Here is a 24,012-nt window from a genome sequence, read left to right on the forward strand (position 1 = left end):
TGGAATGAATAGGGGATGGGACCATAGAGAGCTAGTGAGATTGGGAGGTACAGGTTCCTGAAAACTCAGTCTGACAGGATATGTGATAGACTAGAACTGGACCCTATGGTGGATGGTAAAATACTCAGGATTATGTATATAAAGGAGAGGGGTGTGAGTGGGGATCCAGCTCCCACCTTTACTGTGAACTTGACTCTGCTGAGAGGTCCAGCTCAAGCTGGCTTCAACCTTTCCTGTTCCCCCCACACTTCCCCCACAACATCATCCTATCCCCAGATTTTGTCCCCACAATTTTGGGCCCCTAAACCTCTCCGTTAACCAGGGAGGTGAGGATGATTCTCTGCATCCTTGGGACATTTGCATCAAGCCAGGAGCTGTGCCATGAGGTCACTGGGATACCAACAACTGACCCAGCCCAGCTGTATCTAGGATGAGGCTCCAGGCAATAAAGAAAAAAAAGACAGGCATGAAGGCCTTTATTTGCCCAATGCCGGCTGTTACAGGCACCGCCATGTTGACTTCCAGATGGGTCTTCGTGCTGTGGGGAGAGAAGCTGGAGGGTCCCGAATATGTCACAAAGCAATGTCTTGTGTCCTGGTTTTCTGGTAGCCATTAAGTTCACAATGGTAAAATCCTAGGCACTGGAGAGGAAACTGAGGCCCAGCGAAGAGACTCATAGCCCTCCCCAGTGAGGCACAGAGCCCAGGTGTCTTCAGACGGTACATGACAGACGACAGTTTTTTGTCTCTGGGGGAGGGGGCCTGGGAGTCCATCTGGTGGCCTGTATACTGTGGGGCAGGCCTAGGTCAAGGGCTAGGGGAGTCAGAGGAGCAAGGCTGGAGCAGCTGGGGGCATCCAGGCAGAAGGAGGAGGAAGAGGCAGCACTGAATAGGGGCCCCCAGCTGAGGCTCAGTAATGAAACTGGAAGAAGCAGGTGGAGCCCTTGGCTTCTGAGATGAGGAAACTGAGGCAAGGCAGCTCAGGCACAGATTTCTTGAGCTTGAAAGGGTCCTTAGAGATCATCCAAAGACAATTTCACAGACAAGGAAACTGAAACCCAGAGTGATGAATGACTTGCCCAAGATGACACAGTATAGAGTGTTGGACCAGCTCCCTAGGAGGCAGGAAGCTAGGGAATGGGAGCTCACAAAGATGCCTGCAGAATGGTGGGGGCAGAAGGGCCACTACTGCCTCCTTCTGAGGCCGAGATTATGGATGGGGGCAATCTGTGGCAGGTGTCTTGGCAGAGTCACCCCCCCTCCCAGACTTGGGGAAGGAGGTGGTAGTAGCTTCTTCCACTAGCGCACAAGCTGCAAGCAGCACATTTTTAGTACCTGGCCTCATTTCCCTTCCCGGAGGGAAAGCTGCTAAGGCTGGAGAAGGAGTGGGGAGGATGCAGCAAGGGGAAGAGGCGGGAGAGCAGGGCTGCCTGGTGCTTTTGCTCTGGGTCCTTCCCCATGAAGACAAAGTCATGGGAGGCCTGGTGTCCCACATGCTCCGGCTGTGGGGGAAGGGGGAGGGGGAGGATTTCTGTCTCTTTTGTTCCCCAATTGGGATGTTTTCTGCCCTGAAGGTCCCTGGGAGGTGGAGGAACTGAAGGACAGAGGAAGACAGATGCTCTAACCACCATGTAGTGTGGAGATGAAGAGGATGCTGTCCTGGTCCTGTAATTGGTAGTCCAATTCACCCTGGAGATAGAAAAGAGAAAGAGGGGAGAGAGAAAAAAAGAGACAGAGAACAGGAGGGAAGAAGGGAGGGAGGGAGGGGGGGGGAGAGAGAGAGAGAATCAAAATCAGCAACATTTTGACACTCAGTCTAGGCATGCAGAGGGCTATGAACCCTGAGAGGGAATATGGGGTAGGCAAAGATGTGACTGCTTCAGAGGGAGAAGAAATGGGTTTCCTCAGCTGGCTCTAACACTAGCTGTCTCAGTTGGGGCTAAGCTTTGTGCAGTTTTCACCTATCTCAGTCTGGGTTCTTGGACAGACTCCTTCCACTCAAGGGCAAACAAGAGGACAAGGAAAGGGGAAAGCTCACAGTTCTGACAATGAGAAGTAATAGGAAATTGGGGGAGGGCCTTTTGAGGGAAAAGCCGCCCACTCCTATACTGACCTGCAGCTCCCAGTCAGCATCATTGATGAGAACCAGAATCCCTGGCCGCCTGTGGGAAAGAGAATTGTAGAAGCTGAAAGCTAGGAGGGACTTTAGAGATCACCAAATGTGATCCTCTCATTTTATACAGAAGGAAACTGAGACCTAAAGAAGTATCCAACTTATCAAATGAGATATTATTTATCAAGCACAGCGTCTGGCACATTAGATGGTGCTTGTCCTCTGCAGCCCCACCCCCACCCCCACCCCTTCCCTTTGTGTTTAGAACAGTTCTACTGATGCTCACTCCACTAGACCATCCTGGTAGATGAGCACCAAAGACTGGGACGGGGCCATGAGAAGCTTCTGGAGAGGAGAAAAAAGGTGAAGACCCTAGAACCCATACTGAGGCACTGGCTGGAAGTTCTCAGAGGCTTTTCTAACATCCGCTCAGGAGTTTGTATCTTAAAAGATCTCCGGGGCGGGGGGGGGGGGGGGGGGGGGGGGGGGGGGGGGGGGGGGGGGGGGGGGGGGGGGGGGGGGGGGGGGGGCGGCAGCTAGGTGGCGTAGTGGATAAAGCACTGGCCCTGGAGTCAGGAGTACCTGACCTCAGACACTTAACACTTACTAGCTGTGTGACCCTGGGCAAGTCACTTAACCCCAACTGTCTCACTAAAAAAAAAAAAAAAAGATCTCCCAGGAAGAGTAGTTTACAATCTTCCAGGGCAACGACCTGGAGTCCAACAGGATGTCCTTTGTGATGAGTCTACTGACTAAGCTGGGTTCATTTTATCTTCTTGTAGGAGGAGATGAGAGCCACTGGACCCACCCCTCTTTGCAATCATCCAGTGCAGAAGTAAAGATGTCAATGGCCAAGTCCCTTGAAGTCTGAGTCAGATAGGATTTCAATGGTCTAGAAACAGTCTGGAAGGTGTAAATCAGCTTCCAGGGAAATCCAGTGGGCATCACTCTCACTTGGCGAAAGGCTGTGATCTATAGTCAAATCCTACAACGCCCTTAATAAAAATGTCAGCCCCAGAATTAACCCCCGAAGCATCCCATTTCTGTGGTCAGGTCAGGTCAGTGAAACTGAATCCTCGTTCAGGTTTCTCCCTCAGTCTAGCTCTTGGCAGTAGAGCGCTGGGGACATGTAAGAGACACACTCTTATCTCTTAGGAAGCAAGGATAGCTTTGGGATTTCCAGGCCTGCTCCCCAGGGTGACCTGCACCACAGAGGTGCCGTAGACAGGTACTCCCCATCCTTTGCCATGACCCCAGGCAGAATGCAATGATTGTCCTTTTTTCCACCAGGTTGGCCTCATTTTAAAAATAAAGTGATTTCCCAGTGGATCAATTCTGGCTGCTTCTCAAAGAGGATGGACCTGGCCCTGTGATGGGTGCAGAGGAAGCAGACGCTGAGGCAATGGATAGCGGTAGTATGGATCTGACTGTTTCAATCTCACTTGCCATTGATAGCAGGACAGGGGAAGGTCATAACCACAGGGCAGAGCCCTGTGTTAGCTGGTAGCTGGTGGCTTATAATATAGGAAGGGCATCATCTCTACAGATACCCAGTTAAGCAGAGGGATGGCTGTTTGCACTCAGGTCCAGCAATGTGCTCGTACACATAGCAAAATAATTCATTAGAAGCATAGAATGCCAGAGCAGGAACAGGACTTCAGAGACACTCTACCCCACCTCCCTTTATAGATGGAGAGACTGAGGCCAAGAGAGAGAAGCAGCCTGCCCAAGGTCACACAGAGCCGAAATCATTGCCTGGGCTATATCACCAATCCTCCTTCTATCTGGAAATAAAGATTTAAATCTCAAATTCAGTCCACAGGAGAGATCCTACGGGGGAACAAAGAGACACACAGCAAGTGTAGGTTTTTCTTGGGCCAACTGTTGTATCACCCAAGATTTCTATCCCTCCTCTTGGTCTGTTACTTCCTCTGTCTATGGGGGAGAAATAACCTCCTCAGGAAAAGGGCAACGATTAGAACCCTGGCTTATCCTCAACCAAGGAAGGTTGGAGGCACCAAAGAGCCTATCTTCAAATGTCTTGTTCCCTAAACCATTGAGGATTCAATCAAATAACTAATCAATCAACAAGCATTTATTAAGTAGTCACTATGTATCAGACACTGTGCTAGGTCCTGGAGACACAAGTACAGAGAATAGAACCCTCTTCTTCTGTGTGATACACCCCTTGTAGGGCATCCCTCCCCATGTCTTCAGAGGGGAGAGGAAAAAGGGCCTTACACGCTATCTCCCTGGATGAATAACTCTGGCCGCTCTTTCAGTAGGTTCTTCCTTATCCAGATAAGAAGGTTTCGGATATCCCCTTAAAAAAAAAAGAGAGAGAGAGAGTGGTGAGACCTCTCAGTTATGTGCCCAGGGAGTCCAGCCTAGCCCAGCTCAGTAAAATGATCAGAAGTTCTTTGATCCCAAGTGACATGCCACTAAAATCTCCACAGAGACCCCATTCCACTGAGCCAGGGAAGCTACTAGATAATTATGCTAAAATGGGGAAGAAAGGAACACAAGTGTATTAAGCACCTACTATGAGCCAGGCACCTGGCCTAAGCTTTTTCTCATCTGATTATCACAACAACTCTCTGAGGTGGGTACTGTTATGAACCCCATTTTGCGGGTGAGGAAACTGAAGCAGACTGAGTTAGAACACTTTAGAAAGGGTCGATTAATTATGAAAAGGGAATTTAGGGATGAATAAGAGAGAACAGATTTAACCTCAAGCTAAAATAAAATAGAGAAAATATCTTGACTGAGAGAGTGGGAAGACTCTAGAATAGATCACCAAAATAAACCCTGGAAGAGGGCTTGCTATAGATTATGGGTTATCATGGCTGGAGGGAAGGTCTCAGCTAATCCTTGGTATAACTAGGCTTTAAATGGGCCTGTAATCCCTTGTTCTCAGTAGCCTTCCCACCCAGAATATCTCTCTTCCACCTTTATCTCTCCTTCTCAGCCCTAGACTGGGAGGATCCATCTTTGCTCCCGGCTGGCATACATTTCTCTTTGTGAGGGAAGAAAAACAATTGTAGGAGAGATAGTATCAGTTAATTTCCTCTGGAGGAGGGAGGCTGAGGGGAGAGAAGAATCCATCAGTAGGCTGGGAGACACTGACAAATAGCTCTCCGGTCCCCTCCCTCTGGCCTTGCACACCTCAAACTGCCATACCCCAGATGGGTCACTCTTGTTGTGCAGAGGCAAAAGACTGGAGAAAAAGCTGGGGGGAGGTGAGCGGCACTGAGCAGAAAGAAGTCTCTGGAACTTAAGTATCTCAGTCTCTATGTCCCTTTTTCTTCATGGGCTCTGAAACATGGTGTAATGGAAGGAAAACCAGGCTTGAAAGCAAGCAGGCCTGGGTTCCCATCTCAGCTCCAACACTTATTAGATGGGTGATCTTGGGCAAATTCATTTCTTCATGGATAAAATGGAGATAGTAACACTTGCATAACTTACCTCATAGGGATATCATGAGAAAAAGGCTACATAAACATATACAGATGTGTATATAAGCTATACAGATGTGAGTTATTATCACTACCCTTTCCTCTTTAGGTGTGTAGTAAAACATCCCCAAAGTCTTGCTGCTCCGAGTCTTCAAGTGTACATTGGGTGACCTGGGAGGAAACAAGGCCACTCAGTGGGAATGTAATTGATGGGTGTGCTGCCCCAGATGCTAGGGACATGGACCTAGGGAAACATTGTCTTTGTCCTTTAAATGCAGTATAGTTTTGTTGGTTAAGCTGTGTTGTGGGGGCTATTCCTCTTAGCCTGGTACTCAGTTTCCCTACCCACAATCATGAGCTCTGAAGGCTGGGAATAAAAGTAATGCTTGGAAGAGATTAAAAGTTAAAAAATATTTGGCCGGTGCAGCTGGACACCCAAACCAAACATGTCTTTCATGAAAGTAATTCCTCTGAATGGCTGAGAGGGAGAGGGGATCCTTACATCCAAGCACTCAGTTCTGAACTTACTAGTCCATTCTTCCATATGTAGACTTTGATGTGCCCTCTGAGCACTGGTGGGGTATCCATAGCAAGAGGTTGCTGCTTTAAAAACAAAAGCTCTTATGAACTTTGCATTGGAGCAGCAGAAAAGCGAGAGAAAGAGAGGGAGATAGAGGGATGGAGGAGGGGGGAGAGATAGAGATGGAAGCGCACGCGCATTGTGCCTAATGATCTGTGATGATTTTTGTCGCCTAGTGGGGCTCCTCCCTAGGGCCTTTTTGAGTTGGGAAGGGATGGGCTTGGGTTTCCCCTTGGCTCCGACTCTCCTTGGCCTCCATCTTGGCACTGTCTGGTGTGCAGTCGGCCCATAGATCTTCCTACTGCTCGATAAAACTGCCCAGGCCTGACAGATCCATCAGTGAGGCCTTGGTGAAGGGAGAGGATGTGCGTCTGTGTACAGAGAGGAATTACCACCACAGGGCAAGTGCCTGGAATGAGAAATGTGGAGACTAGGCTAGTCTATGTAAACCTCTGCACCCTGGTGAATTGTAAAGCCTTGTGGGAATTCACACTTCCCCATCCCTAAACTGCTCCCCCATATCCCTTCTGGCCCCCAGAGATGAGATTCAGCCATATTCTGGTTCTCTATGTTCCCCACTTCCCCCCTGGATTTGAGCTGTGTCCTCCCAACAGAGAAGGGGGCATTGTCATTTGTCTGGGCTAGGACCATGGATAAGGATTCAGGGCTCTGTGGTCACCATGGGGTCATTCAAATGACAGCACCATTGGCTGCCCTGCCTACAGAGTCTGGGAAATGTGGGGGATGGGGGCTATTTCTTTGACTCAGTCCTAGCTCGTTCATCATGGTGCCCAAAGCCTAACTCTCATTTGCTGAGGTCACTAACTTCGGCCTAGCCCACCCCTAACCCCGCCCACATTCTTGCCAGCCTGTTACCATGGTTTGGGCCCTGCCTCACCAGCCTTATTGTCTGGGGTTGGGTTTGATGGCTGATGGCTCCTTTCTCAAACCACTAACAAGAAACACCTAAACCTTCTATTTCTAGATGGAATCTCCCCCTCTCCTCACCTCTCTTTCCCCATACCCCATCTCCAGGGGTAGGAAAAGCCCAGGGTACCCAGAAAAGGAATATAATGGCTCATATCTCATCTTAGCCTTGCTTTGGGGACAGGCAATATGCAAACAGACTTCCTAGCCAGATGGTGGGTTTCCAAAGGCAGCCAGGGAGGCAGAAGGGTTAAGCGTCAGGTGCTAGTAAATAAAGGATGGGCTTGGGAATTAATCTCTGAGAGGTGAAAATCTTCCCCTCACTCCCCCAGTTTGCCATCCTCCTCTCTTCACATTCTCACAGTAGGCTGTGCCACCTGAGTCCCACTTCTAGAAATGACCTCTCTCTGCCTGTACCCTTCACCTGGGTCTCAACCTGTGTGCCTTGTAGTCCAGTCATGTGTGTCCATAGCTTAGCTCTCCTATGAGACTGTGAGCATTACGTGGCCGGGATGGAGTCTTATTCATCTCTGCATCCACCAAAGCACCTGGCACAGTACTTTCCTTGCTTAGAGAAAACAGAAAATGTTTCAGGAGTGAGTGAACGAATGGCTGCCTGGCCTTGGCCGAGGAGAGCAGAGAACGGGACGACTCCCACAGGATAATGGAGTCTGTGGCCTAGGAGACAATGGGTACCATTTGCTCTTTTTTAGTGGCTCAATCAATCAGTGGGCATTTATTAAGTGCCTAAAACAGGCACTAGGCTAGGCTCTGGGGATATGAAGACAAAGTAAACCTAGTCCCTGCCTTCAAGGAGTGGTCAGACATCCATGCAGGGGGTCAGATTACTCTTGGAAAATAACACTTGATCTTGACTTGCATCATCAGAATCAAATGAGTTAAGAAGTGCAGGGGCTGACTAGGCACCTTTCTTTTTGGGGGCTTCACATGATCTACTCTCCTCAAATCAGCCCAGGAACTGGAATCTTGGTTCCTGAGTTACAGAAGTGAACCCCACAGATTTCTCACTTCCATTCACTTTTTCTCTCCATTTTGGCCTGTTTTACACAAACACACACACACACAGAAGGCCGTGGCTAGCCAGGCAAAGGTAGCACAGGAGCTAGCAACTGCCTCTTCTTATAGTTCAGGGAACTGTCAAGTGCCTTCTATGGAAGGAACCTAAGGCAGGGAAATGAGGCAGTCAGTGGCACCCAGGGCACCTCTACAGCCTCCTAACTCCAAGTAATGGCAGCCATAAAAATAAAATTTCTGGATCTAGATTTCAATCCCTTAGGCAAGTCTCATTGAGGCTGAGCCATGAACACCCAGGATCTTTGGGAACCCTTCGATAGTGCATGTAAAGCACTTGGCTAACTTTAAATACAACATGAATGTTATTATTGTTGTTAGTAGAGTCTTCCCAGCCTTTCCATGAATGGCCATGGAGGGGACCTTATACCCTGGGGACATAGTCACCTCTTCTGGGAAACTTCAGGGAAGTTACCCTGTGGTAAATGTGGCTTCCTTTGTACTGCTAATGGGTAGGCCTGCTCCCATCAGACCCCAAGACAAGATGCCTTCCTATGGACCAACCCAGAGAGCCATGGATTCACTGGCATGGGTCCCTTCCACTGCCCCAAGTCCACCAGTCACCAAGGAAAGGCTCTTCTCTCCAGCATGCCATGCCCAGGGCCTTACTTGAAAGGGAAGAAGAAAGGCCCAAAGGGTGGGAGTGGATGAGGGGAATGGGGCAAGGGGAGGGGGAGTTGGGTATAGGGCCCATTTACAAATGAATGGGGGTAAGAATGGAGCAGTTTGTGGGATAAAGGGCCCGCAGAAGGAGGTTTACAGATGTGCAGAGAGGACGGCTCCTCATTGTTTAATTAAGCAGAAAGTGGCTCTTTTCAAAAGCAATTTTGCACAGGAGCTGGGGGGGCTCAGCAAACAGGCCCCAAGAGCGAGGGTGAGCAGGAGAAAAGAACAGCTGGTGCTGGGAGCCACTGTGAAGCGCATGCTAAGCAGTTTAAAGAGCTGGGGCGCTCCCTCCCTCCTGCTCTGGTCACCCTTTAAACTGCGGAGTCATGACAGGCACAAAGGCAGAAGAGAGGGAGAGGAGGAAATGGGGTGGGGAGGGGGAGGGAAGGAGAGTTTGGGGCAGGAGGGAAGGCCATCTTACTCCATGTCTGTGGAGGAATGTGGGGATGGCTGGGAAAAAATGGAAATTCTGGGCTTTGTTCTTGAGACCTGAAAAGCTAGGCTGCAAGGTGAGCTGCCCAGGCTGCAGCCCACCTCCACCTCCTCCTGGCTCCCAAGGGCACAGCGGGTAATCCAGGCCACTGCCTGTCTCTTCAGGAGCAGGCGCCCACTACCTTCTCCAGCAGAGCCTCACACCTTTGGTTACCATTCTCTCTTCTCCAGGTCTACCCTTCATGGGGAACATCTCATCGACATGAAAACAGTACCACCAATCCCCAGCCCCCAGAGGTGGGAACCTTCTCTTCTGCAGCAGGGAAGACCTTGATTCACAGTTAGGCTGTGAGGGCAGACAGGGATCTAGAAATGAGGGGGGGGTGGAATGGAAAGTCAACACCCCCCTGCCAGAAGGGCTGACTCTGCCATTGTCTCTGGGGCCTCAGGGCCAGGCTCCAGCCTTCCCTGGAGCCTCATGCTGGCTCTTCATCTGTAACCCAAGGACACTGGACTAAATGATCTCTACAGTGCCCACTTCAGTTCTGACCCAGGATGATTACAATCTCATATGATGGGTGAAGAAGGCAGAGTGAAGCTCAGGCTAGAATGCAGGCTGACCGACTTCATGTCATGGCACTGTATGGAGCGCTCCTCTATACTTTCACTTCTCCGGAAGGCTCTCTTAGGAAATCCCATGCATTTGGGGTGCCTTCCTGACCCTGCAGCTCTGGGCTTTCAGTGCTCAGGTTGTCATAAGGGTGTGTGACCCTCTACTTCTCCGACCCGAATTACAGTCTACCAAAGCCATAAGAGACCTTAAAGATTTCTAGTCCAGTGCCTTCCATTTTACAATTGAAGAAACTGAGAGCCAGACAAGTGACTGGTCCGAGGTCACACAGATGGTTGGAAAGGGGGGAAGTGTGGCAGAGAGCTGGCCTCGGAGCCAGGGAGACCTGGTCAAGTTCTGCCTCCTCCCCTTACCTCCTGTGTGGCATCAGTGCTGCAGGGCAGAGATGTCCAATATGAGGCCATGACGCTCTAGAGTGTGGCCCAAATTGGATTAAAACAGAACTGCAAAATGTTTAACTAAATCAATAAAAATACAATAAAACGCTGATGGAGGAAGCTTCTGATTCCAGTGAAATCACTGGTTCGGGCCCTACCCCTATTTATCCAGTTGGTTAGTCACAGAAAAAGGATCAGAATCTTGACTCCCAGATTCAATGCTCATTCCAATCTTGTGGCTGCTGTTTTCTCTGCTGGGACTGCTGGGATCTGCTCAGCCAAGCAGCAGCAGCTGGGCCAGGCTGGCTGCCAGGGAACGGATCTGGGGACCAGCTCGGTGGCACTGTGAGGCTGTCCCAGTGGCACAAACCCCTTGTCTACCCACTGGGCACAGTGGTGTCAGCTCAATGCCTGGCAGTCGATGCCCAGTGGTAGAGCCAGAACACGGCTTTTAACCTAGATCCGATCCCAGTTCTTCTTCCATGACAAATTAATGCTACTTAGGCTATACATCCTGCCCAAATTTGAATCGTGCTGGGCAGCAGAAGGAACACCACTGGGCATAACCAGACAACTGTATATTGTATCCAAACTAGTTTTCTTCTTCCTACATCCCCCTGAACTCACTAGGAAGAATATAACAGAAAATTAGAAGACCAGGCGGTGGAGGGGAGGTGCAAACTAATAATGAGGAGGGACACTTGGGTTCTATACCCAGCTCTACCCTTGACTCATTATGTTATTTATTTATTTATTTTTTTTGGTGAGGCAATTGGGGTTAAGTGACTTGCCTAGGGTCACACAGCTAGTAAGTGTTAAGTGTCTGAGGCTGGATTTGAACTCAGGTCCTCCTGACTCCAAGGCCAGTGCTCTATCCACCTAGCTGCCCCCATTATGTTATCTTAAACAAGTCATTTGCCCTCTTTTTTTTAGTGAGGCAATCGGGGTTAAGTGACTTGCCCGGGGTCACACAGCTATTAAGTGTTAAGTGTCTGAGGCCGAATTTGAACTCAGGTCCTCCTGACTCCAGGGCCGGTGCTTTATCCACTGCGCCACCTAGCCGCCCCAATTTGCCCTCTTTTTGCCTAGCTAGGGAATCACATCTCCAAGGAATTTTGTAGTGCCGAAACTACGACACCCCTTGAATTCTTCCAAAAGGAACTTAAATGCAAGGAGTTCTAGATGATAGCTAGTAACACTTTTAGGTGTCCTGATGAGACCTCAGAGGTTTGACCTAAAAGGACCATCATTCAGGAGGCTGCCAGGACTGCTAGGGTGAAAATCAAACCCATGATCATCCCACCCTAGGACAGCACCATGCTCATGCCTGTGGCAGTGTACCCAGCCTCATAATGACATTTTAGTTCCCCCCTTAGACATCCTGTCCCCAGTTCAGAGAGGCAGTTTAGCTCGTCTGAGAATTTCAGAGTCTCTCATTGAGGCAGACAGAACCATCTCTGTCCTAGCCCCCCAGTGGGAGCCAACAGACCTCGACAATGATCCATTTGATTACAAGTGGGTCTCAGCACAGCATCCTCCCCACAGTGCCAGAAGAAAGCTGCCAAATCCAGGCTCTCCTAAGAATCTAGGAATTCAGTCTCCACCCTACAGTGTGTATGGACCTTCTTCCCCTGGGACAGATCAAAGTTGAGGATAGAGAACGAAGCATTATTTAGAAGGGAACTGTCACTTCAAGAATCAGGATGACCACGAATCTGGGACTGGGACAGTCAAAATGAGTCCAGTTTCTTACCTTTAATCTGCCACAAGCAAGGACCAAAGGTTATTTACCTGACTCTCTACCATTGTTCTCAATCACCCCTTCTAATTTTTGAAACTCTAAAGGTCAGGATATTCTTTTCCCCAGTTCTAACCCACATCTCTCCTCTCGGAATTTCAGTCCAATGAATCCTTGATGTCTGTGGTGACTATGAGGACAGCAAGTTACCATCTTCACAGAACAACTACCTACCCAATGCTAGCCTCTTCTTTTTCAGAGCAAATCATCTCCATTCTTTTGTCTTTTGCTCCCTATCCTTTTAACAATTCAAGTTGCCTTTGCCTGAATCCTCTCCAGTTTTTTACCTTCTTCTTACAAGGTAACAATCCTAGACTAGATTTGGGATGCTGGAAACATGCCCACCTAAAGAACAAGGTAGATGATGGAAAGAAATAAAATTATGACTTGACAGTTAAAGCAAACTTTTATCAATAGCAGGGAAGGTAGGTAATTAAGGGATCCCAAACACTGTCAGATAATTATTGTCAGATGATTCTTGATGCTGTCTCAGTTTTCTAGGAGAATGTTCAAATCTCTCCTCATTCATTATTCCTCTGCTTATCTGGTTTGGGGAAGAAAACTTGGGTGGGTCCTATGAGGCCCTTGATCACAGATAATGGTCTCTGGTTCATCTATCCAGACATGAGGCACATGTGAAGAAAAGGCCAAAGAATGCAAGAGAGCCAAATGGTATCTTTGTGGTCATTGGGAACCATTGTGCACACTTAGGATACCTAACTGCTGATAGCAGAACTGGTGAGGGGAGAGGATGGGAGAGGAGTCCTCTGTTGATGGTATGTGGTGAGATTTTCTTCCCTTCAACTTCAACTTCACCTGTGAGGATAACCAGGAACTTCTGTCTACTCCCTCCTATAATGGCTGCTCAGTAATCCCTGGACACCCCACTGCTCCCAAGGTTGGCCATACCTACACTTCCCTAGTAAAGCAAGGGTGAGAAGAAAAGGTCGATACTTACAAGGCTCCTCTTGACTGGGTAAGGTCACCTGGTGCTTCTTTACACCATCAAATAAGAGCTCTGCCCCACCTCTGCAATGGAGATGATAAAGAGAGAACCCAGTAAATCATAGGGAGCAAGAAGGGGCTGTGTCCTAAAACAACACTGAAGAGGTGGAAGTAAAAATGGGTTCATGTACAAGAATTCAGCTAACCCAGGCACATAAAATGTCTTGCATATGAATATCTCTTTACATGCTAAAATGCTGTTTTAAAATTATCTATCCTCTTTTCCAACCTGATCCTTTACTTCTCCCTCTTAAATGATCTCAATTCCTCTACTCCTTCTTTATGAGCCTTATCATCCAATATTTTAATCATGATACATTCTACATGAGACACTCCAAGTTTGAGGAAAAAAGGATTGTGCTTTACTTCATATCTGTATGCCCACTGTGTGGCATAGTACTTTGCACACAGTAGGATCAAATAAATGCCTGCTGAATGGAATCGATATCAATGGTGAAAATGAGACGTCAACCCTCAACCAAGAGCATAAGGAAAGATCAGACACAACTCCCAGTCCAGTGTTCCATCTATGATGGCTGTTAGGGTGGGCCAGAATTTTGGCAAACACTAAATTTTATAATATCTGTCCTGTTCCTCACTCTGTAAATTGGGAAGAGGCAACAGAAGGAATGTTTTCCAACTTTTACCTTTCAACCCAAACTGCAGTATGGTCCACTGAAAAATACACTGGACTGGAAATCTGTTTCTAAGCTCCATTCTGGTGTTACCCAGCTATGTGAACTTGGGCAAATCACTCCACCTTGCCTCAAATGTAAAAATAGGGGGTTGACCTAAAGAATGTCTAAGATCCTTTCCAACTTCAACATTCTGTAAATATAGCCAATCTAGAAACCATCCAAGGTAGTATCTTGGGACTTCTTGACTATCAAAACAATCAGTAAGCCCCAGCCTAGAAGCAAGAGAGCCGGGATTAATGAATATCTACAATTCATCATCCCACCCACCCAGTGTTCTCTGCCTCTCCTTTTCAGTCAACCCTATATTTTTGGAAAATGGATTCCAAAGGGTTTAGAGGAAGGATGGGTAGGATCTCATAAGCTAAAACTCTACAGGGAAAGTCAGTTCAAGAGGGATGAAAAACTCGCATGAGTGAAATTTGGAAGATACAAGAAAAGGAAACAAATTTTTAAATAATATCTTACTTTATTTTCAATTGCATGTAAAAACATTTTTTTTTGTTTTTGTTTTTTTTCTTAGTGAGGCAATTGGGGTTAAGTGACTTGCCCAGGGTCACACAGCTAGTAAGTGTTAAGTGTCTGAGGCCGGATTTGAACTCAGGTCCTCCTGACTCCAGGGCCGGTGCTCTATCCACTGCGCCATCTAGCTGCCCAAAAACAATTTTTAACATTTGGTTTTTTTTATAATTCTGAGTTCCAAATTCCCTCCCTCCCCTCCCTGCTCCTTGAAAAGGCATGCACTTTAGGGGGGGCGGCTAGGTGGTGCAGTGGATAAAGCACCGGCCCTGGATTCAGGAGGACCTGAGTTCAAATCCGGCCTCAGACACTTGACACTTACTAGCTGTGTGACCCTGGGCAAGTCACTTAACCCCCATTGCCCCACAAAAAAAAAAAAGAAAAAAGAAAAGGCATGCACTTTGGGGCAGCTAGATGGCACAGTAGATAGAGCACCGGCCCTGGAGTCAGGAGGACCTGAGTTCGAATCTGGCCTCAGACACTTGACACTTACTGGCTGTGTGACCCTGGGCAAGTCACTTAACCCCAATTGCCTTACAAAAAAACAAAAAAGAAGAAGAAGAAGAAGAAAGGCATGCACTTTGATATAGATTATACATATGCAATCTTACAAAACATTTCCATGTTGGGAAACAATGTCAATGAAGAGAAAAAAGGTGAGTCTGAAGAGAATGATATCTCAGGGTAACCCATCAACCAACTTAAGTTTTACAAAGGTACGTACAGGAAACAGAAGCAAGAGTAGGTAATAAACATCAAATATAAGAGTGTGGAAAGGTCCTGTAAATATAGTGCAAAGCTATAGACAACAAAAAGAGCACATTTCTTTTAGCTGTATGAGGGGAAAGAGGAGGATTAAAAAGAACAGAACTGCTTAGGGTGGACAAGACTATGATATCTGGAAAAAGAAAGAAGACAGAACTTTAAGATTAGCATATGGCTTGAAAAAATGCTCTAAATCTCTAATGATTAGAGAGATGCAAATTAAAACAACTCTGAGGTACCACCTGACACCTATCAGATTGGCTAAAATGACAAAAAAGGAAAATAATAAATGTTGGAGAAGCTGTGGGAAAATTGGAACACTAATGCATTGTTGGTGGAGCTGTGAACTGATCCAACCATTCTGGAGAGCAATTTGGAACTATGCCCAAAGGGCGATAAAGCTGTCCATACCCTTTGACCCAGCGATACCACTTTTAGGTCTTTTTCCCAAAGAAATCATGGAAAGGGGAAAGGGACCCACATGTACAAAAATATTTATAGCTGCTCTTTATGTGGTGGCAAGGAATTGGAAGTTGAGGGGATGCCCATCAATTGGGGAATGGCTGGACAAGTTGTTGTGGTATATGAATACAATGGAATACTATTGTGCTGTAAGAAACGATGAGCAGGAGGAGTTCAGAGAAACCTGGAGGGTCTTGCGTGAGCTCATGATGAGTGAGATGAGCAGAACCAGAAGAACATTGTACACAGTATCATCAACATTGAGTGTTGATCTACTGTGATGGACTATATTCTTCTCACCAATGCAGTGGTACAGAAGAGTTCCAGGGAACTCATGATAGAAGAGGATCTCCAAATCCAAGGAAAAAAAAAAAAGAACTGTGGAGTATAGATGCTGAATGAACCATTCTATTTCTTTTGTTTTGGGTGCTGTTGTTTTTTCTATTTTGAGGTTTTTCGTCATTGTTCTGATTTTTCTCTTATAACACGACTAATGCAGAAATAGGATTAATGTTATTATGTGTGTGTATATATATGTATATGTATGTGTGTGTGTATGTGTGTGTGTGTGTGTGTGTGTGTGTGTGTGTATATATATATATATATATATATATATATATATATATATATATATAAAACACCTATATCAGATTACCTGCTGTCTAGGGGAGGGTGGAGAGAGGGGAGGGAAGGAGAAAAATCTGAAATTGGAAAGCTTGTATAAACAAAAGTTGAGAACTATCTTTACAGGTAACGGGAAAAAAAATAAAATACTTTATTAATTACAAAAAAAAGATTAGCATATGGCTTCTGTTTTCTCTGCACCTTTGCTGAGATAGTAAGGATACCTAGTCACCTTTGAGAAATTCAAGTCACCTGGCCCAGAAGGGCTAAAGTCTCAAGCACTAAAGAAAACTGATTGCGAAGTTATCATCTGTAATCACTGAAAGACAGTGGAGAAAGGGAGAGCTACTGCAAGACTGGAGGAGGGAAAATCATGTTCTAACTTTCAATAAATGGAAGGTAAAGGTGTCTGCAAACTATAGGCCAGTGATCTTGACCTCACTTCTCAGGAAAATTCTAGATAGAATCATTTAAGAGATGTTTAATTAACATTGAGGGAAAGGAAGTAGTAACTATTAAGAGCCTGAACAATAACATCAAGAACAAGTCATGTCAGACTAACCTTACTTCCTTTTTTGAGAGGGTGACTAAGATGTTAGATCAGAGAATGTTGTAGATATAGTTTACATAGATCGTAGGAAAGTTTTTGATAAAGTATCTCATACTATTCTTTTTTTTTCTTTTTTTTTTTGCGGGGCAATGGGGGTTAAGTGACTTGCCCAGGGTCACACAGCTAGTAAGTGTCAAGTGTCTGAGGCCGGATTTGAACTCAGGTACCCCTGACTCCAGGGCTGGTGCTTTATCCACTGCGCCACTGAGCCGCTCCCTCTCATACTATTCTTATGGAAAGATAGAGAGGTGTAGACATCATGATACTATTTGAGAGATCCAGACTAGGCATTAATGAGGCAATGCTAACTCAACAGGAGGTCTCCAAGGAAGTGCCCCAGGGATCTGTGCATGACTCTTTTTTAACCTTTTTACAAATGACTTGGATAAAAGCATAGATGGAATGTTCATCAGATTTGCAGATGACAAAACAGGAAAAGAATGCTAATACACAGGATGAAAATCAGGATCCAAAAAGAACTTTACAGGATAAAGCAAGGGAATCTCATAAGATGAAATTCAATGGGGATTTTTTGTTCAATCATTTTCAGTCATATCTGACTCTTCGTGACCCCATCTGGGATTTCCTTAGCAAAGATACTGGGATGGTTTGCCATTTCCTTCTCCATCTCATTTTTACAGATGAGAAAATGGAGGCAAAGAGACTTTCCCAGATCACATAGATAGTGAGTGTCCAAGGCCAGATTTGAAGTCATGCAATGCAGATGAATTTTCCTGCTTCCAAGCCCCAGTGTTCTATTTACTGTGACACCTAGCTGCCCTCAATGGGGAGAAAGGTAGTCTTGTTGCTGTTGTTAGTCCTGACAAGGACCAATGACATCACGGGGTGATCTTGACTTGCCAGAGAATTGGATTTCAGTGAGGCAAAGTTATACTTGACATTTATATGGATTAGAAAAAAAAAGGCAACTTCACAAATTGGAAGGGGGGTGGGGAGCAGGATGGAAGGACACACAACAGCTTATCTAAAAAAAAAATCTGAGGGTTTTAGTAGATTATATGTCCCATATGAACTTACCAGATGTAGAAAATGTTAAATATACCCCTAAAAAGGTATGGCCATCTTAGGCTGCATTAGGAGTGGAATCGTATTGAGGACGACTTGTATTCTGCCCTGGACAGACCACATCTGAGCACAGTGTTCACTCGGTTTTTGGCACCACAGTTAAGGATGGACATTGAGAAACTGGAAAATGTTGAGGAAAGCAACCAGAACAATGAAGCGTCTTGACTCTGCCATTTGATGGGGATGTCTAAGAGGGTAAAGAGAAGCCTCAGGGGGGACATGATAGCTCTGTCTGAGTATATAAGGAGCTGTCATGTCTAAGAAGGATTAGACTTATTCGGGTGGGTTGCAAAAGGCAGAACCAGAAGCAATGCTCACAAGTTGCAAACAAGCAAATTGAAGCTTGATGTCTGAACAATTGGAGCTGTCCAAGAGTGTGATGGGCTGCCCTGGGAAGGAGTGGCTTCCCCTTCACTGGAGGCCCTGAAGCACAAGAGGAATGACTGCTTGTCAGGTATGCTGTAGTGAGACTAGATGACCACTGAAATCCTTCCCAACCCTAAAACTCTGACATTGTTAGCAAGGCACAAAACCAGATGACTGGAGTCTGATTTCTTTCTTTCTCTGCTAATGCCTTGGTGGACTGCCACCACTGGCAATAAGAGGGAAGGCTTCCAAAGACCAAGGTCCTGCATAATTAGTCCTGGAAAGCCGAGTTAGGAAAAAAACAACAAACCAAAACATAAAACGTGCGCAATTCTCACTGAAGCGCTAAGTTTTAAATTTATTTCCCTATAGACTTTCTTTTAACTTTCCACATATCAATGATAGTCCCAGCCCCCTGCCCCTCACCCCCATAACTGACCAGTACAACTTCCCAGAGAAAAGGAAAAGAGAAGATGAACAAATGATTTTCTTTTAGCCTCAGGGCTTCAATTTTCTAAAGCTCAGGGCCTTTGATAATTCATGTGACTGCTCTAAGATGAGGTGTCAGGGGACACCATACTCTGGCTCACCAAGCATATAGGTGACCTGTTTAAAGATGGCCCCATTAAAAGGACTATGCATTTCCATGGAAGCAGTGTACAGGAGCTCCCTATGATAACTTCTCCCAACCAAGGCAAGACCAAGAGGCCCTACTTCTTAGCAGCTACCACACAGCAAGAACATTTCCAGGAGAAAATGGATGTCTGGGGCATATCTGACTACAGGTAAACATGTCAGTTCCCCCTGACTAGGTCTGTTGGTCCAGACTTGAGCTTGAAGCACACATGCTGGTGCAAAAGCTGGCCAAGAGTGGCAACCCTAGCATCCCTAGGGAGAAAAGTCAGACAGGACAGTATCTGACACCCAGCCCTCAGCTCTATGACAATAAGAGTGGGCAGGATCCTTGATATTTATATACAATAGACAATACTTCCTAATTTATAAACCCCTTTCATAAACATATCTATATATGTGAATGTATATGTGGATGAGCAGGTATTAAGACCCTCATTTTACTTAAGAGGAATCTGAGGCCAAGAGAGAGGAAATGAAATGTCCAAGGTCACAAAACTACTGAGTTATTAGTGGTCAGGGCCAGAAAACAGGTTTCTTGACTCCCAGTCCAGTCCTCTTACTACTATGCTATCCTTTTGCTCTACAGCTCTCAATTAGCCTGCCTTAAATTCTATTTAAAGGGACTTTTAAATGGAAGGAGTAGTCCTTTTAAATCTACCAATACTCCCCACCCCCCCCAATTGGTGAGAGGACTTTTTCAGTCAAGACACTGCTGAGCTTCAGGCAGGGATGGGGAACTCATGCAGCTGACAAAGTCACACACAACCACCCTCCCCCAACATTCGCAACTTGAGGGACGGGGATGGACAGAGACCACTGCAAGGCCAAGGCAGGCATTGTGATGGGGGAAACATGGGGTGTCTGTAATCACAACAAGGTCACACTTTGTTGCTGCAGAAATGTGAAGGAGGAGATAAGGCCCATCTGTGACCCACTTGCTGGGACCATTTCAGCTGTGGGCCATGCACAGAGCTTCCATTTATATGCCTCCAAGAACTCAGCTCTCTTCTCTTCTGGGGTGGGGGTCGGGACACACAGCAGCTGGGGAGAGTGGGGGTTGGGGGAAACAAGGAGATTTGCAGGGGTTCCATAGTTGGGGGGAGGTCAGGGAAATGTAGAAAGGAAAAGAACTGGGGCTCATGGGTCCCAAGCAAACAACAGGCAGTGACCAAACCTGGCAGTGCCAGCCACAGGCATTGGGTTTCTGGTGGGGTTTGTTTGTCTTTTAAAATGAATGACTGGAGAATGAATCTGGATCAATGGGTAACTTGCCAGCAGCTGTGTTTACTGGTCCACAAAGCCTTTGGACCAACCAGAGGAGGGTAAGGTGAAGGGCTTTTAGTGAGAGGAAGGATGTCAAGGGGAGCCTGAGACTGAACACTTTGTTGGCTTAAGGTCTGTGGCTTAAGCTTCAGAGGAATTGGTCTGTTTAGTAGAATTTCCTCCCAAGTGATCCAATCTTATATTGTCTTATTTCTCACCCACACATCTCAGTGAGTTGGTCCTGGTGGCAGATGCAGGGCTTCAGAGAATCAGTTTTCCTTCTCCAGTCAAACTGGGAGGCAAGTTTCCAGAATGACCTTCTCTTTCCTTCTCTAACCTCACCTTCCCAACACTCCTATTTAGTAAAACTTCCCTGTCTTAAAAAAAGGAGGAACCATGAAGGCAAGGAGGATTGGATGAGAGAACCGGGGCTAATTTCTGCAGCTCTCACTGCCCTTGGAATCCCACTTCTCACTCTAAGTCAAGTTTTTGACAATGTCCGGACTGTTGTGACACAAAACAATCTAGTCACCTCCAGAGACATCATATTCTGTGTTACCTGACATCTTTCACTGAACATATAAAATATCCACTATAGTGTTGGCAGCATGTCTCTGAATAGAGGGTAGAAATAGATCAAAACCTTGTGCAATGTTATATAGTTTTTGTTTATGAAAATATCCAAGTTTGTTGATGTATATCAAGTTAATAATAAAAGGAATAACTTGTTTGTAAAAGCTTGTGAAACAGAAAGGTGTGGGAAGACAGCTCTATGTGGCTCTCACACCATAAGAGCTAGAATGACTAAAAGTGTTACATTTGCAAAAGGCAAGTCTACACCTTTGGTTTAAACCAGATCTTGAGAAGGTTAAGAGAATCATTCAAGAACAGATTGGGAGAGTGAACTGGGGGAGGGCAGTGATACTTCTTATAATATTTGCTCAGGTACAGAAAGACGAGAAAGGTGATCCTTAAACTAAAAGGTGGCATCATCATAGAGAAGAGAAACCTTCTAGGAAGTAACTGGATCACAGAAACAAAAGACAAAGGAAAAGAACAGAAGTTCAATATAAGCCAACCATAGTGGCCCAAGAAAGCTAATACAATCTTTTTTTTTTTTTTGGTGGGGCAATGGGGGTTAAGTTACTTGCCCAGGGTCACACAGCTAGTGTCAAGTGTCTGAGGCTGGATTTGAACTCAGGTCCTCCTGAATCCAGGGCCAATGCTTTATCCATAGCACCACCTAGCTGCCCCCTTGGCTGTCAATTCTGACTGAATTAGGTAGGCCTCTTCCTAGTGTTTGCACTATCTTATTAAAACTTGTACTTCAGTTTCTCATGCTACCAAAGACGTTATTGACTTCTAAGAAAACTATGTTTTTTCTACCTAATTTAGGAAACTGAGATACTGAAAAAATGGGGTTTCTCAGAAAGAAGAAAAATAATCATGCTTTACTATCTTTCTCCTCAATGGCTTGATAAGTTTTGCTTCTAGAATTCATATAATCACAGTCTCAAAGTTGGAAGTCATCTCAGAAACCATCCAGTCCAAACCATAGCTGAACAACAATCTTCTTTATAACATATCTTCTAAAGTTGTTACCAAGTTTTGCATTACCTTAAGCCTAAATTTGCATCTTTGCAACTTCTACTCATTATGCTTGGTTCTATCTTTCAGAGCCAAAAAGAGCAAGTCTAATCCCTCTACTATCTGATAGCCTTTCAAATACTTGAAGACTACTGTCATGTCGTACCTGGAAGGCTTTTATTCTTCTTTGGGTTAAAGAACTCCAATTCCTTCAGTCAATCCATATGACAAGCCCTTTCACTATCAGGGTTGCCCCACTGTGGACAATCTCCAGCACACAGATATCCTTAAAATGTAATAGCAGATTTGAACACAGTACTCTAGGTGTGGTCCTGCCTGCTTAGTTAGGGTTCAGTGGGACAAATATCTTCCTAGTCTGAACACTTTGTTACTCTTTTTTTAAAAGTTTTTTGTTTTTTTCAGTAAGGCAATTGGGGTTAAGTGACTTGCCCAGGGTCACACATCTAGTAAGTGTTAAGTGTCTGAGGCCGGATTTGAACTCAGGTACTCCTGAATCCAGGGCCCGTGCTTTATCCACTGCGCCACCTAGCTGCCCCCACTTTGTTACTCTTAATGCAATCTAAGATTGTATTAGCTAGGGGGCAGCTAGGTGTAGGAAAAAAAACCTAATTTCCTGATGACCTGAAGCCTAATGGGCCTTATCAAGTATTATTCTAAAATGATGAAGTGGAGGATTTGGGGAATCCACAGGCCTTAAGAGAGTTCAATAGCCCAAAATTATGACCCCCAAAACTAGGATTTGTCAATGATCAGGTGACAAACCCAGTGATTTACAAAAGGATAGACATATATGACTGCATCCAACAGAGTTATAGGGCAAGGAGCAGTAACAACATCTCCAATTAAAATTCTCTCCTAAATTTCTAAAGGGCCCACCAGCCAGACCCAACTAGAGGCCTACTGCTAACATAGAAAAGGTCTGTGTGGACACAACTAGAAGGGAATGCGTTAGACTGGAATAAGTCCAACATCTCCCTTTCTGTTCATCATTAACCTTTGGGTTCTGTCCCTTTCCCTTTCAGAGAGAAAAAGAAAATCTGATTTAAATGGATCCTCAGCTCTGTTAACTAATGAGCTCCGAGTGTCTGGCCAAATCATTGTCCTTCTCTGGGCCTCAATTTCCCCATGTGTAAAACAATGAGCTCCACTCCAAGCTTTAAAGATCTCTGATATGAAAAATCAATCAACCAACTATTTATTAAGCATCTATTTATTAAGTGCTTACTAGTCAGTCAATAAGCATTTATTACACTCCGATTACGTGCCAGGCAACTGTGCTAAGTCTAGGGGTACAAAGATGGAAAACAAAATTAAACAATCCCAGCCCTCAAGGAACTTATATCCTTTTTCAGGCTGAGAACCAAACTTGCATCCATTCCATGGGAAGAAGCAGTCCTCCCCGCAGGAAGAAGTCAAATTTCCAGCGATGCCTGCACATCCATTCAATGGTCGGGCAGGGAGATGTAAGGGGGGCGAGTTCTGGATCCTGGGAACTCAGAGATCAGACTCCGTGCTCCAGGTTTCCAGGCCTGGAGAATGTCAGGAGCGGCCATTATTAAAGGGCCCCAAAGTCTAAAACCGTGGCTCAGAGAGCAGAGGCGGCAGACACGTACGCATCGGCGTACGCGCGGGTCTACAGGGGAAAATACGGTCACGTCGTTTCATAGCAACCCTGCCCTACCCGGGCAGCACCAGAGCAGGTCGGAAGGAGGCGATGCGAAAAAATTCCGTTCTGCCGCGACAGATTCTGATGGAAGGAGGAGCTGCTAGCCCGACACACTTCCCTTCTGCATAGGGCCACCGGATTGTCCCCTCCCCTAGGCTCGAGACCCCCGACTCACCCGAACTCCACCTGCACTGACACGGGGGCCGCCATCTTTGGGAAGACGCAGGTAGCGGAAGTATACGCCCTCCTGACACCACCTGCTTCCGCCCTACCCGGACGGGGAACTAGGCAGCGTCCCTAAGAAGCTTCCTTCTTCTCAGCTATTGGTCATGCCCTCCGTGGAGCACCGCCTACTCGGAAGGAGGGAGTGGGGAGAACTCCGAGGAGAGAGGCTCTCAGAATCCTGGAAAACGCGAGCCGGAAGTATCTGTAAAACTCGTTCGCACCCTACCCCTCCCCCCCCCTTTTTTTTTTACAGATGGGGAAACTGAAGCCCAGAGAGGGAACCTAATTAACGAAGGTCGCAGTGGCAAACCGAGTGTCAAAGATCACAGGGTTTGGAAAGTTACCTCTAACTTACAGAAACGGAGTCATTTTCCCAGGTAGCAAATGGGATGCGAATCAATACCCTCCAAAT

The 24,012-nt window shown here is 46.1% G+C and overlaps 1 protein-coding gene across 1 annotated transcript; it reads right to left on the bottom strand.

Annotated features, from left to right (window-relative positions):
- Positions 1-446: 446 nt before the first annotated feature.
- On the bottom strand, positions 447-23,681 carry URM1 (ubiquitin related modifier 1). The gene is made up of 5 exons (XM_043988506.1): positions 23,551-23,681; positions 13,029-13,099; positions 4,354-4,435; positions 2,113-2,161; positions 447-1,688 (listed from the first exon to the last, which is right to left on the bottom strand). The coding sequence occupies exons 1-5, from the start codon at positions 23,583-23,585 to the stop codon at positions 1,620-1,622; spliced, it is 306 nt and encodes a 101-aa protein (XP_043844441.1). The 5' UTR covers positions 23,586-23,681; the 3' UTR covers positions 447-1,619.
- Between the last annotated feature and the right edge of the window lie 331 nt (positions 23,682-24,012).

Source organism: Dromiciops gliroides, chromosome 2, assembly GCF_019393635.1.
Source record: "Dromiciops gliroides isolate mDroGli1 chromosome 2, mDroGli1.pri, whole genome shotgun sequence".
Taxonomy (NCBI): domain Eukaryota; kingdom Metazoa; phylum Chordata; class Mammalia; order Microbiotheria; family Microbiotheriidae; genus Dromiciops; species Dromiciops gliroides.